Source organism: Carcharodon carcharias, chromosome 6 (assembly GCF_017639515.1).
Source record: "Carcharodon carcharias isolate sCarCar2 chromosome 6, sCarCar2.pri, whole genome shotgun sequence".
NCBI classification, from domain to species: domain Eukaryota; kingdom Metazoa; phylum Chordata; class Chondrichthyes; order Lamniformes; family Lamnidae; genus Carcharodon; species Carcharodon carcharias.
Window position 1 is genome coordinate 140,231,158 of NC_054472.1, and position 14,677 is coordinate 140,245,834.

Sequence of the window (14,677 nt, forward strand, 5' to 3'; positions counted from 1 at the left end):
GGAGCCTCCTCTTGACAAAGGTAGGCGTAGATGACCAAGTCCTCCAATGTGTCAGTTCAGCCTTTGACTGACCTGAGGAAAAGCGTATTTGAGGACCAGGATCGCAAACCTGAGACTAAGACCATGGTTTACTGGGCATCAGTGAACCCCATGCTCATATATGCTTCAGAGACTTGACCAAGCAACAGCAGGCACCTCAAAATACTGGCAAAGTGTTACCAGTGGTGCAATCAGAAGATCCTCCAATCAAGTGGCAAAAAAGCCAACCCAACGGCAGGGCCCTCTCCCAAGCCAAACTGCCCAAAATCAAGGTGTTAATCATGCAAAACCAGCTCCTCTGGGCATGATATGCCGCTTGAATGCCTGACATCAGATTCCTGAAGCATCTGCTCTGCTCAACTGGGTTGTGGCAGGAGACTCCCAGGATTACAATGGAAACACTTTGAGATGTCCTCAAAGTATCCCTGAGCAAATCAAGCATCCTTACCAACTCTGGGAGTCCCTGGCTTTTGACCAACTAAAATTGAGAAGGCTCATTCTGGAAGGCGCAACACATTGAGCAAAATCATCAGGAACACGCAGGGGAGAAGTCACGTCGGACAGAGTACACAAACTGCAGACAACTCGTCTACCGACCCTCCAAGCACTGACCTGCCCAACATGTGACAGAGTCTGCAGGTCGCACATTGGATTCATCAACCATCACAGAAACCATAATTTGCTGGATGTGAGGTGCAGTTTCTCAGCTAGGAAAATGAGAAGTGAGTTGGTGCAATGACACAGCCTTGGTTGACCCCATTCTTTACAGACCAGGTCTGTGGTGGTTCAGTTGGTGAGAATCATAGAGTAGAATCAAGTCAGTCATGATCCTGAGGATATATCGAAGAAGAGAAATGCTTGTATTAGAAAAGAAATAGCAAAGGCTCATTAGGTTGGTTCCCATGATGAGAGGGGTTGCCTTATGATGAGAAACTGAGTAAATTAGGCCTGTACTCTCTAGAGTTTAGAAGAATGAGAAGTGATCTTATTGAAACATACAAGATACTGAAGGTGCTTGACATGGCAGACACAGATTGTTTTCCCTGGCTGGGGAATCGAGAACATGTAACAGTCTCAGGATAAGGAGTCAATCATTTAGGACTGAGATGAGGAAAAATCTTCGTTCAGTGAGTTGTGAATCTTTAGAATTCTGTACCCGAGATGGCTATGGATGCTCCATCTTGACTATATGTAGGCTGAGATAGACAGATTCTTGGGGTCTCAGGGAATCAAGAGATATGTGGAGTGGATGGGAGACTGAAGTTGAGGCAGGCGGTTATCCATGATTGTGTTGAATGGTGGGGCAGGCTTGAGCTGTATGATCTACTCATGTTTCTTATGTTCTTAATCAGCACAAGCAATTCAGTCCCTTGAGCCTGCTCTGATATTCAGTAAGATTATGGTTGAACTGATCGTAATTCAAACGGCCTACCTTTGTTCCATAACCCTTTCAATACCCTTGCCTAAAAGCATCTGTCAATCCTAATTTTGAATTTTCAATTGACCACTGCCTCAACAGCTTTCTGATAGAGTTCCAAATTTCCACAACCCTTTGTTTGAAAGAATGCTTTTTGACATTACCCTTGAATGGCCTTGCTCGAATCTGAAGGTTATGCCCTTTGATCTGAACTCCGCACAAGAGGAAATAGTTTCTCTTTCTATGTATCTATCAATCATAAACACCTCAATTAGATTATCCCTTAACCTTCTATATTCAAGAGAATACAACGACTTGCATTTATATAGTGTCTTTAATGTGATAAAGCGTTCACAGGAGCATTCGCAAACTAGTTAGATAAGATCAGATAACTAAAATATTGGTCTAAAAGCTAGGTTTGAGGAGCATTTTAAAGGGAGGGGGAGAGGACTCATGAGGAAACTCCAGAGCTTGGGGTCATGGCAGCAGAAGGCATGGATGCCACTCGTGTAGCAGTTAAAATTGGGGATGTACATTTGATCAGAATTTGAGGATTTGAGAATTTGAGGTTTATACAGCCCTAATCTGTGCAACCTATCCTCGTAATTTAATCTTGTTAGCCTAGGTATTGTTCTAGAAAATCTGCACTGCACCTTCTCCAAGGCCAATATATCCTTCCGAAGTAAGTTGCGGAACTAAAAACTGAAAGCCGTACTTGAAATGGGGACAGTTCCTAAATCGACAGTGGCCATGATCATTCAAAATACTGTATCATCCAAGCAGCCTGGGTGCACGGCTACACAGTTTTCAGGAATGTGCATGCAGGGAACAAATGTTTTTCCGACGAACAAGTTCTCTTTAAGGCGCACACATGCATGACTGCGCAGTGCTCAGCAAACAGAGGTTAGAGTAATGCTTCCATTATTTTACAATGTGACCCCATTTTAACATTCTAAAGTTGTGATCCAGTTGCCAACAAAAAAGCAGCATAGTAACTTTCGGGACAAAATTATCAAAACTTGCACATTCTTGATCAACATATAATACATCATATGAATATGAGAATTTATATTTTAATCTACTTTGTTAAAATATTATCTCGTATGTATGTATTTAGGTTAAAGTCACTCTATATTCTTGGAACACAGAAGACTTAATGAAGGCCCTTTTCTGTTTCTTGGCCCAGGATTGCTAGCATGCTCTGTACTGCACTTTTGGACGACCACAATCTTTATAGGGAACCGTGTGCAGCAGGATATGTGCATGGCTGCCATCTTTATAGGGGGCAATGGGCAGCAGGGTGGTTGCTTCCAATAAAGATGGCAGTTGTGCAAATGTCCTGCTGCACATTGCATGACAGCCATCTTTATGTGGGATGATGTGCAACAGGGCATTTACACAACTGCTATATTTTTAGGAGGTAACCGCCCTGCTGCATCTTTCCCCCTATAAAGACAACAGCCATGTATGTGCCCCACTGTGCATTGCCCTCTATAAAGATGGGGGCCATTAACCCAGGCCTGTCACTGGAAGAAAACACACAGCTGCCACCTTACTTTGTACAAACGTAGGACCAGTGGCTTATTATTTGGGGTCTGCAGCCTATACAACATGCTTATGAAGCCTTCCCATGCCTTGAAGAAGTATTGCTCTTCTCTCCGACAGGATTTTGATCTCTCTCTTTTGCCTTGTTCACCTTCTTTGCTTTCCATTTCTCTCCTGGTGTTTGACAAGATGCTTACTAAAACAACATCTTTTGGTTATCTCCATCTATCAATGGTCCTCTTTCCAGCTCTAGCTGTGCACCCCCCCCCCATAAAAAAAACAGCTTATATTTCACCTCTTATCTATTTTTCCTTAGTTCTGTTGAAGAGTCATACAGACTTGAAACGTGAACTGTGTTCCTCTCCGCAGATGCTGTCAGGCCTTCCCAAATCAAATGCTGCCCCTTGCCATGCCTTGGAGAGTGAGAAAGGGGAGCAGGGCAAGGGAAGGGTGGGAAGCTGCCTGGGCTCAGTGTTGGTGTCGGGCGCAGTGTCAGGGAAGGAGCTCATGAACAGTTTGTGACCCCAATGGGGGTCGTGACTCAGTTTGGGAAGAACTGCAGATCAAGTCTGCATGGAAATAGGCCATTTGACTGGTGAAGCTATGCCAGTGTTTATGCTCCACATGAGCCTGCACCCATTTTATTTACTTAATCTTGCCCTAATCCTAATCTTTCCCCCTCATATTTATCTAACTTCCCCTTAGTTGCATCTATGTGATTACATCAACCATTCTATGGTAAATAGTCGTTTGGTAGTACAGAACATGAGTATTGCTGAAAGAAGGGACATCCCTAAGCTTTTCATCCTGCCCTCATCAGGGCACTTCGCAAGAATACCAATATAAGGGGGAGGCAATGATTTTGTATGTGAAGACAGCTCTGATTGGTTGGCAAGTGGCGCTGCCATGGAGAATGCACCACTTATGGTGACTGACAGTTAACTGCCAAGGATAAAAAAGAGACATTATCTAAATGGTGAGAGATTGTATAGCTGAGATGCAGAGGGACCTGGGTGACTTAGTGCATGAAGCACAAAAGGCTAATTTTCAGGTACAGCAAGTGATTAGGAAAGCAAATAGAATGTTATAATTTGTGAGGGGAATTGAATACAAAAGTAGTGAGGTTATGCTTCAGTTATACAGAGCACTGGTGAGACCACATCTGGAGTACTAGGTACAGCATTGGTCACCTTATTTAAGGAAGGATGTGAATGAGTTGGAAACACTTCAGAGAAGGTTTACCAGACTAATACCTTGAATGACAAAACAAAAACAAAAATACCCGGAAAAACTCAGCAGGCCTGACAGCATCTGCGGAGAGGAACACAGTTCACGTTTCAAGTCTGTATGACTCTTCAACAAAACTAAGGAAAAATAGAAAAGAGGTGAAATATAAGCTGGTTTTTTTTGGGGGGGGGGGGTGCACAGGTAGAGCTGGAAAGAGGACCAGTGATAGATGGAGATAACCAAAAGATGTTGTTTTAGTAAGCACCTTGTCAAACACCAGGAGAGAAATGGAAAGCAAAGAAGGTGAACAAGGCAAAAGAGAGAGATCAAAATCCTGTCGGAGAGAAGATCAATACTTCTTCAAGGTAGGCATTCCTTGAAGAGAAGTGGCAGTCAATTAAACACTAAGATAAAAGCAAAAAACTGCGGATGCTGGAAATCCAAAACACAGGATTTCCGTCTCTCTCGTTTGCCTTGTTCACCTTCATTGCTTTCCATTTCTCTCCTGATATTTGACAAGGTGTTTACTAAAACTACATCTTTTGGTTATCTCCACGTATCACTGGCCCTCTATCCAGCTCTACCTGTCCCACCTCCCCTTAAACCAGCTTATATTTCACCTCTTTTCTATTTTTCCTTAGTTCTGTTGAAGAGTCATACGGACTCGAAACCTTAACTGTGTTCCTCTCCACAGATGCTGTCAGACCTGCTGAGTTTTTCCAGGTATTTTTGTTTTGGATTTCCAGCATCTGCAGTTTTTTGCTTTTATCTTATCTTAGCTAATACCTTGAATGGATTGGTTGGCTTAAGAGGAAAGGTTGGACAGGCTAGGCTTGTGTCCGCTGGAGTTTAATAGAGTAAGAGGGGACTTGATTGAAACATGAGAGGACTTGACAGGGTGGACTTGGACTTGGCAAGGATGTCCCCTCTTGTGGGAGAATCTACAACAAGGGGTCACTGTTTAAAAATAAATGATCGCCCATTTAAAATGGGGATGGGGTGAATTTTTTTCTGAGGGTTTTGAGTCTCTTCCTGAAAAGGCAGTGGAAGCAGAGTCTGAATATTTTTAAGGCAGAAGTGGGTAGATTCTTGATAAGTAAGGGGGTAATAGGTTATCTGGGGTAGGTGAGATGCAGATTTGAGCTTAATAAGATGATGGCTGTTCTGATAGTGTGGAGGAGCAGACTAGAGAGGCCAAATGGCCTACTCCTTGTTTGTATGCATTGTTTGAAACTTAATCCAGGCAGCTTGACCCTGATTGGTCAAGACATTCCCCAGAGGAATGAGTCAGTGAATGGCTGTCACTTATTTTGTTTAGCTGAAACAGGCGTAATGTGTGTCTTTATACATGTTGCTTCCAGTACATGTAAATGCATCACATTGCGAACCCGACTGACAATCTTAAATTAGTTGTCAGTGTAATTCTTAGCATATTGAGGATTATTTAGCAAATGTCCAACTGTGGAATCACAGCTAATGTTGGACACTGTTTTGAGTTTTGCAAGCATGGGATGATTGGGTATGGTCTGTATCCTGGCTGTTGCAAACAGTGACTGGGGCATGCTGTTTCATGCGATCCGCCAGTCTTTGGGACATATGACCTACATACCTAGCATCACACTGGCACTGAAATTCATATACCACATTTCTCATTTGTGTGATAGGCAGAATGTCTTTTTGGCTTGATGGCAGCATTTTTAAAAATTCATTGATTCACAGGATGTGGGCTTCGCTGGCTGGGCCAGCATTTATTGTTCATCTCTAGACGCCCTTGAGAAGGTGGTGTTGAGCTGCCTTCATGAACTGCTGCAGCCCATGTGGTGTTGGTACACCCACAGTGCTGTTAGGAAGGGAGTTCCAGGATTTTGACCTCGTGACAATGAAGGAACAGCGATATATTTCCAAGTCAGAATGGTGAGTGACTTCCAGGTGGTGGTGTTCCCATCTATCTGCTGCGCTTGTCTTTCTAGATGCTAGTGGTCATGGGTTTGGAAGGTGTTATCTAAGGAGCCTTGGTGAATTCCTGCAGTGTATTTTGTAGATGGTGCACACTGCTGCTACTATGCATCAGTGGTGGTGGAGGGAGTGAATGTTTGTGGATGTGCTGCCAATCAAGCGGGCTGCTTTTTCCTGGATGGTGTCAAGCTTCTCCAGTGTTGTGGTTGCTGCGCTCATCTAGGCAGTGGGAGGTATTCAATCACACTCCTGACTTGTGCCTTGTAGATGGGTGGACAGGCTTTGGGGAATCAGGAAGTGAAGTTATTCATCGCAGGATTCCTAGTCTCTGACTTGCTCTTGTAGCCACAGTATTTATATGGCTAGTCTAATTCAGTTTCTGGTCAATGGTAACCCCCAGGATGTTGATAGTGAGGTATTCAGTGATGGTAATGCCATTGAATTACAAGAGGCGACGCTTAGATTCTCTTTTGTGAGAGATGGTCATTGCCTGGCACTTGTGTGCCATGAATGTTACTTGCCACTTGTCAGCCCAAGCCTGGATATTGTCCAGGTCTTGCTGCATTTGGACATGGGCTGCTTCAGTATCTGAGGCGTCGCGAATGGTGCTGAACATTGTGCAATCGTCAGTGAGTATCCCCACTTCTGACCTTATGATGGAAGGTCATTGATGAAGCAGCTGAAGATGGTTGGGCCAAGGACACTACCCAGAGGAACTCCTGCAGTGATGTCCTGAAGCTGAGATGACTGACCCCCAACAACCACAACCATCTTCCTTTGTGCTAGGTATGATTCCAATCAGTGGAGAGTTTTCCCCCTGATTCCCATTGATTCCAGTTTTGCTAGGGCTCTTCGATGCTACACTTGGTCAAATGAGGCATTGATGTTAAGGGCAGTCACACTCACCTTATTCTCATCCTTGAAATTTAATTAGTGCTGGTGATCCTTCTGTGCTATATTGTCCTAATGATCCTGGTTCCAAGATCATTGTATATTTTTATTTTATTAAGCTTTAATGTAGTTTGAGCAATTCCCACTTCAGTGCCCAACGAGTGGCTTGGTAGCATCACTACTGACTGAGTTGGCCGAGTACTGAAGGGGACATCCGCCAGACTGGGCTTGCAGCAGGTGGAATGGGAACGAACGAGGGAAACGCCTTCTACAGTTTTCCTTACCAAGCTACCTGTTGTTGACGCATCTGTCAGTTGGAGTGACCATTGCACAGTCCTTGTGAAGACCAAGTCCAATCGTCATACTGACATGCTCTCCACCATATCGTGTGGCACTATTATCTATCTAGATGAGATAGATTTAGAACAGATCTAGTAGCTCAAAACTGGACATCCATCAGGTGCTATGGGCCATCAGCAGGAGCAGAATTGCATTCAATCACAATCTGTAACTTCCATGGCCTGGCATATCCCTTACTCCTATTACCATCAAGCCAACCTTGGTTTCATGAAAAGTGCAGGAGGGCATGTCAGGAGCAGCACCAGGCATACCTAAAAATGAGGTGTCAACCTCATGAAGCTGCAGTACAGGATTACTTTCATGCCTAACAGTGGAAGCAGCATATGAGACACAGAGCTAATCGATCCCACAACCAACAGATCAGAGCTTTGCAGTCCTGTCCCATCCAGTCATGAATGGTGGTGAACAATTAAACTACTAACAGGAGGAGGAGACTCCACAAATATCCCTATCCTCAATGATGGTGGAGCCCAGCATATCAGTGTAGCTAGTTTCAGCCAGAAGTTCCGAGTGGATGATCCATCTCAGCCTCTCCTGAGGTCCTCAGCAGGGATGCCAATCTTCAACTAATTCTATTCACTCCATGTGACGTCAAGAAATGGCTGAAGGCACTGGATATTAGTGAAGTTAAAACTGGAACACAGCAGCTTGCTTTGCTGGAGAGAGTTTATTGACTTAGTTCACAGTCAACACTATCCAACACATAAGTGTTCCAGCTATCCCCATTTGTAGGTATAGAAATATCTATTGCCTGTTTAACAATGTAACTATTAAGACATTGACACTAGATATTATAAAGACTATGGGCTCTGACAATATCCCAGCATAGTACTAAAGACCTGTGCTCCAGAACCAGCTGCACCTCTAGCTAAGCTGTTCCTGTACAACTACAATGCTGGCATCTACCTGACAATGTGGAAAAATGCCCAGTTATGTTCTGTCAAAAAAAAGCAACACAAATTCCATCTATCCAATTACTGTCCCATCAACATCTATTATCAGCAAAGTGATGGAAGGTGTCATCAACAGTACTACCGAGATGCACTGATGCAACAGTGACTGCCCTTGACATCGAGGCAAGATTTGACCAAGTATGGTATCGAGGAGCCCTGGCAAAATTGAAGTCCATGGGAATCATGGGGAAACCTCTCCACTGGTTAGAGTCTTAACTAGCACAAAGGAAGGTAGTTGCGGTTGTTGAAGGCCAATTGCCTCAGTTCCAAGACATCACTCCAGAAGTTCTTCAAGGCAGTGCCCAAGGCTCAACCACAAGAGCTTCATCAATGACCTTCCCTCCATCACAAGGTCAGAAATGGGGATGTTTGCCCATGGTACAATGATCAGTACCATTTGTAGCATCTTGGACACTGAAGCAGTCCGTGTCCATATGCAGCAAGACCTGGATAACATTCGGGCTTAGGCTGGTAAGGGCCAATTAATATCTGCACCACAAGTGCCTGGCAGTGTCCATTTCCAATAAGAGAGAATCTAACCATCGCCGTTTGACGGTCGATGGCATTACCATCTCTGAACGCCCCCACTGTCAACAACCTGGGGGTTACCATTGACCAGAAACTGAATTAGACCAACCATATAAATACTGTGGCTACAAGAGAGGGTCAGAGGATTAGAATTCTGATATGAGTAACTCACCTCCTAACTCCTGGAAGCCTGTCCACCATCTACAAGGCAAAAGTCAGAAGTGTGACGGAATACTCTCCACTTGCCTGGATGAGTGCAGCTCCAATTGCACTCAAAAAGTTTGACACCACCCAGGGCAGAACGGCCCGCTTGATTGGCACCCCATTCACCATCTTTAATATTGACTCACCCACCACCAGCACACAGTGGCACTGTATACAAGCTGCACTGCAGCAATATGCTAAGGCTTCTTTGACAGCTCCTCCCAATCCCGTGACCATTACCACTTAGGGCCAAGGGCAGCAGACGCATGGGAACACCACTCCCTGCAATTTTCCCTCCAAAACACTCACTGCTCTGACTTGAAACTATATTGCCGTTCCTTCACTGTCACAGGATTAAAATCCTGGAGCTCCCTTCCCAGCAGCACTGTAGGTGTACCTGCACAACATGGACTGCAGTGGTTCAAGATGGTGACTCCCCACTACCTTCTTGAGGGCAGTTAGGGTTGGGCAACAAATGCTGGTCTTGTTAGACACCAATGTCCCATGAAAGAATAAAAAAAACTAGTAATTTGTAGTATTTAGAGTACATACTGTGCCTTCTGAGGCAAACTATGCATTTGTCCTATGCTATTATACTACTGGTACAGTGTCTCAAAACCGGCAATGCCGGATTACAAATCTTGCAGGATTTCAGTTCGTGTGGTTTAGGTCAAGCTGGGTTGGGTTGGGTCAGGTGTTGCTCGGAGTTTGGGAACAGGCTGCTGCATAAGCGACGAAGGGGATAACTGCTCAGGCACCAAACAGTGCCAATACAGCAACTAGAGGAGTTGTCCAGGTAAGAGTTTAAAAAATTTTTACTCAGTTAAAATTGATGCATGACACATTCTAAAAAAAATATCCAGTTTTCAGGCAACTCTGGTTTTTGGGTAGCTGGATTTGAGACACTGCTGTATTAACAATGTTATTAGATGGATTTTTGTTACATAATGAATTAATACCAGTAGAAGTTTAAAAAGTCAGCGGTCGATTTTATTTTAATCCACTAGCATTAACAAACCTCTCGACTCCTTTAAGCTGCAGCTTCCACCTTGGGATGAGGCAGGAGCCTTTTGTATACTGCTCAACATGGAATGTAGCTTCCTCCCCATATCAGCTGTTACCAAAACCATTTTCTTCGACATCTGCAACATTGCCTCATCCGTCCCCACTTCTACCATTTTACCAATTACTATCAAGCCCTGTTTCATATCTTGATATGAATCATGATTTTTTGTAATCTTGTATCGAATCTGGGCATCGTTGACAAAGCCAGCATTTGCTTCCAATCCCTAATTGTCATCGAGAAGGTGGTGGCGAGCCACAGTCTTGAACTGCTGCAATCCATTCGACTTTTTCTGTAGAAGTTTGGTACAACTGAATGGCTTGCTCGGCCATTTCATAAAGCTGTTAAGAGTCAGCTACATTGAGTCAATTAATTGAATTTAAATTCCACCAGCTGCTGTGGTGGGATTTGAACCAGTGTCCCCAGAGCATTTGTCTGGGTCACTAGTTCCGTGCCATTATTACTACTCATTGTATACATCTCCCCATTGTCTAAATTTTTCCTATGCAGCCTCCTTGCTGAAATGCTCCGTGACCATTGATGCACCCAAAACACCATACTTCTGGCCACACGTACATAAGGTCCTGATTTAAGTGTATTAAAAATATCTATTTATACTACATAACCAAGGCTCTCAGTTTACTAAAAATCCTTCTTTAGATTCTGGAAACTAAGTGTCACCTTTCTTAAGTAACACTAATACTCATGCTCAAACCTAGGGAATTGCGAACATGCATTTTCTGTTTTTCAGTATTGTTTGGAACTTTGGACAGTGCAATTCTTGGAGATCCGATAATACTTTTTTGAGTGTTTCATGAGTTAATGTCTGATTAATTACACCCAGTACTGTCGTGGTACTGTCACTAACTGCACAGATTGATTCTGCCCGCTTTGAAAATCTCACCAAATTTTCCTGCATTGGCCTCTAGTGGGCCCGCTGAGAACAGTGTCAGATAATGAACGTAAACTTGGGAGAGAAGTATATGGAGATTATTATAGCATTCCTCTCTGAAGACTGGGTAGCAATGCATTACTATGGTAAAAGTGATATAATTTTTATTTTATGGAATCTTGATACCAAATCCACTCTCTAAATTTGTGTTCATGTTTCTGTGTAGCTTTAATAGTTTTACAGTGGTAAACTTGGAATAAAAAGACAAACTGTAAATGGTAGAAATCTGACGTCAAACCTGCAAATATACTGCAATTCAGATCCGAAAAGAGAAAAATAATCCAGGCTAACTTTTCAGTCACTTTCCCCAGATCGTTTTTTTTGTCATTGTCCTCTTGACAATGCCTGCACTCAATATTAAACTATCTTTTTTTTCAGCTTTTTTATTTTATCTCCATTTTTGGCTTCTTAGGCCTTGTCAGTAGACTAATATAAGTATAGAATAGGAACAGTGCTAGAGTGTAGACATAATTTAAAAAAGCTTAATATATCTACAAAGATTTCTGTAGCAGTTGCTTACTGTGGCACATGGAAAAAAAAGATGGTAGAAGAAAATTTTGTGTGAATTCATTAGTTTTTACAGTGATTAAAATGCATTTCTGTCTCAGCAGCCTGCTTCCAAATTATGCTTGAAATCATAATGTGATTTGTTTTTCAGTGCTATTCTACAATATTTCTCAGACTGCATATTGAAAGGAGTTTAATCACAGCAGCTATTGCTGGTATGGTATAAATTTACAGTGTGCAATTTAGAACTGTTTACAGGTACAGATTAGGGTAATTTTTATCATTTCCAGGATTCATTCTCAGCAGATTTAATAGAGCAAGCCACTCAGTTGTGTCAAGCTGCTCCTGCAGCTGTTCAAGAATAAAGCTTGCGCTCACCTTCTCAGACAACTGGGAAAGGGCAATAAATACTGGCGATGCCCACATCTCAGGAAGTATATTTTCTTAATTGTAGGAGATATTAAATCCCCACTACCCTCAAGCTATTTGGAATTTTCTGTTTGACCCAGTAACTGGAACTAGAAGCAGTGGCTAGCAGAATGTGTTTAAGCTGGAGGCCAGAAACTTGACTGCCAGCAACTCTGCGCATCAGGGATTGGTCAGTTGAACTGCCAATCAAGCCTGTTACTGCTCGTCTGACTGTGGCTACCTCAAGCTGGGCACACCATCCATGGTTTGAACTGCTTAGTTTCAGCAATTGTTTACCTGTGAAGTGGGAACTGGATTATCTTTTGAATCTACTGCAAGGACATGAATGATTCTGTCAACTCTTTTAATAGGTTAATGCCATTAACTGAAAATGCTGCATCTGTGACTGCTGACTGTTGGTATGTTTCAAAAAGAAACATTTAATTCTACTGCGAGAAGAAAGTAAAATTCTTGTTAATATTCAACAAATTTCCTAACAATCATTCCCATCTTTGTTTAAATTAATTTAAGGGCTGTGGGTATCGATAGCTAGGCCAGCAATTATTGCCCATCCCTAATTGCCCTTGAAAAGGCAGTGATGGGCTGCCTTCTTGAGCTCCCACTGTCCCTGTATTGTATGTACACCCACAGTGCTGTTAGAGATGGAAGATTTTGACCCAGTGACAGTGAAGGAACGGAGATATATTTCTAAGTCAGGATGTTGAGTGACTTGGAGGGTACCTTTGGGTGGTGGTGTTCCCATGTATCTGCTGCCTTTGTCCTTCTAGATGGTAGCAGCCGTGGGTTTGGAAGGTTCTGCCTCAGGAGCCTTGGTGAATTTCTGCAGTGCATCTTGTAGATGGTACACACTGCTGTCACTGTTCATCAGTGGTGGAGGGAGTGAATGCTTGTGGAAAGGATGCCAATCAAGCGGACTGCATTGTCCCAGATAGTGTCAAGCTTGTTGAGTGTTATTGGAGCTGCACACATCCAGGCAAGTGGGGAGTATTCCATTACATACCTGACTTGTGCCTTGTGGACAGGCTTTGGGGAGTCAGGAGGTGAGTTGCTCGCCACAGGATTCCTAGCCTCCGACCTGCTCTTGTAGCCAGTGAACTTATGTGGCTAGTCCAGTTCAGTTTCCAGTCAGTTTCCAGGATGTTGATAGTGGGGGATTTAGTGACAGAAATGCCATTGAACATCAAGGGGCCATAGTTAGATTCTCTCTTGTTGGAGATGATCATTGCCTGCAATTTGGAAACAGGCTGCTACTTGCCACTTGTGAGCCCAAGCCTGGATATTGTCCAGATCTTGCTGCATTTGGACATAGACTGCTTCAGTATCTGACGAGTTGTGAATAGTTCTGAACATTGTGCAATCATCAACGAACATCCCCGCTTCTGACCTTAGGATGAAAGGAAGGTCATTGATGAAGCAGCTGAAGATAGTTGGACTGAGGACACTACCCTGAGGAACTCCTGCACTGATGTCCTCGAACTGAGATTATTGACCTCCAACAGCCACAACCATCTTCCTTTGTGCTAGGGTTGACTCCAACCAGTGGAGAGTTTTCCCCCTGATTCCCATTGACTCCAATTTTGCTAGGGCTCGTTGATGCCACACTCGGTCAAGTGCTGCCTTGATGTCAAGGACAGTCACTCTCACCTCATCTTGGGAGTTCAGCTCTTTTGTCCATGTTTGAACCAAGGCTGTAGTAGCACTGAATGACCGCACCGGAGAGAAACAATGAATGTTTCAGGTTGATGACCTTTCATTAGAAGTGAATTTGTGAAGGTTTCTGTTGTCATAATGAACCAGAGGAGAGATGAGGTAATTCATATAATGAGTTATCTGAAATGCACCTCCATGAAAGGGAGAATGGGAACAGTTTGATTAGTAACTTTGAAAAAAAATTAGAATAATGCTTGATGGGGCAAAAAAATTCTAGAGCTCTAGGGAAAGAGGGGGTAGTGGGGAGTTTAGTAGGATTAACTGGCTAGCTTTTTCAAGGAGTTGACACGTATATAATGCACTGAATTGCTTCTTTCTGAGCTTTCTTATTCTATGATTTGAGTACATGCAAATGATGGTGAATTTGTTTAGGCTGATTTGTGCTGGAAGGCAGCTCACTGGCGAAGAGACAATTGGAATTTTCCAGTTCGGTTTCACTAACTAATAAACTAAATCTCTGCACTTTTCAACTGCTTTCTTCCATTAAGATATTCCTTAAAACCTACCTCTTTGACGCAATGCTTGAACATCTTCCCTTATAACCTTTTGTGCATCAATATCTAGTTATGCTTTATAATAATCCTCTGAGCATGCCTTGAGATGGTTTATTATATTAACGGCACTGGATAAATATAAGTTATAACTAGAATGCGCAGGTTAAAATTTTGAGCAGAGGTATGAAGGAATTTTGTTTTTTAATGCAACTTTTAGAAGTCCATGATTTATAATAGTGAAAAAAGTAAGAGCATAGGAATTTGTATTTAATAGCATCTTCCAGGATTAAGTAAGTAATTCTATCAAATGTTACCAAATCCAAGTGTAAAGTTAAGTGAGGAAACCGGAAACTGTCAAGCCTGATCACGACTGAGTACCAAAGGCTTATTTTGTGTAAGGGA

The 14,677-nt window shown here is 42.9% G+C and overlaps 1 protein-coding gene across 6 annotated transcripts in view; it reads left to right on the forward strand.

The window, feature by feature from the left end:
* The window catches only part of plekhf2 (pleckstrin homology domain containing, family F (with FYVE domain) member 2), a 69,217-nt gene that overhangs the window by 29,923 nt on the left and 24,617 nt on the right, over positions 1–14,677 (forward strand). Inside the window, exons 2-3 of one of the 6 annotated variants that reach the window (XM_041189594.1) lie at positions 10,694–10,755; positions 11,794–11,857. The exons of 3 other annotated variants lie outside the window; for them this stretch is intronic. Coding sequence is in view for 1 of the 3 variants with exons in the window: in XM_041189592.1 (XP_041045526.1) it covers positions 11,794–11,857 (64 nt within the window). In the remaining 2 variants the exon portion in view is untranslated. The remainder of the gene's footprint in view (positions 1–10,693; positions 10,756–11,793; positions 11,858–14,677) is intronic. 2 more of the 6 variants (XM_041189595.1, XM_041189592.1) reach the window with 2 other exon arrangements.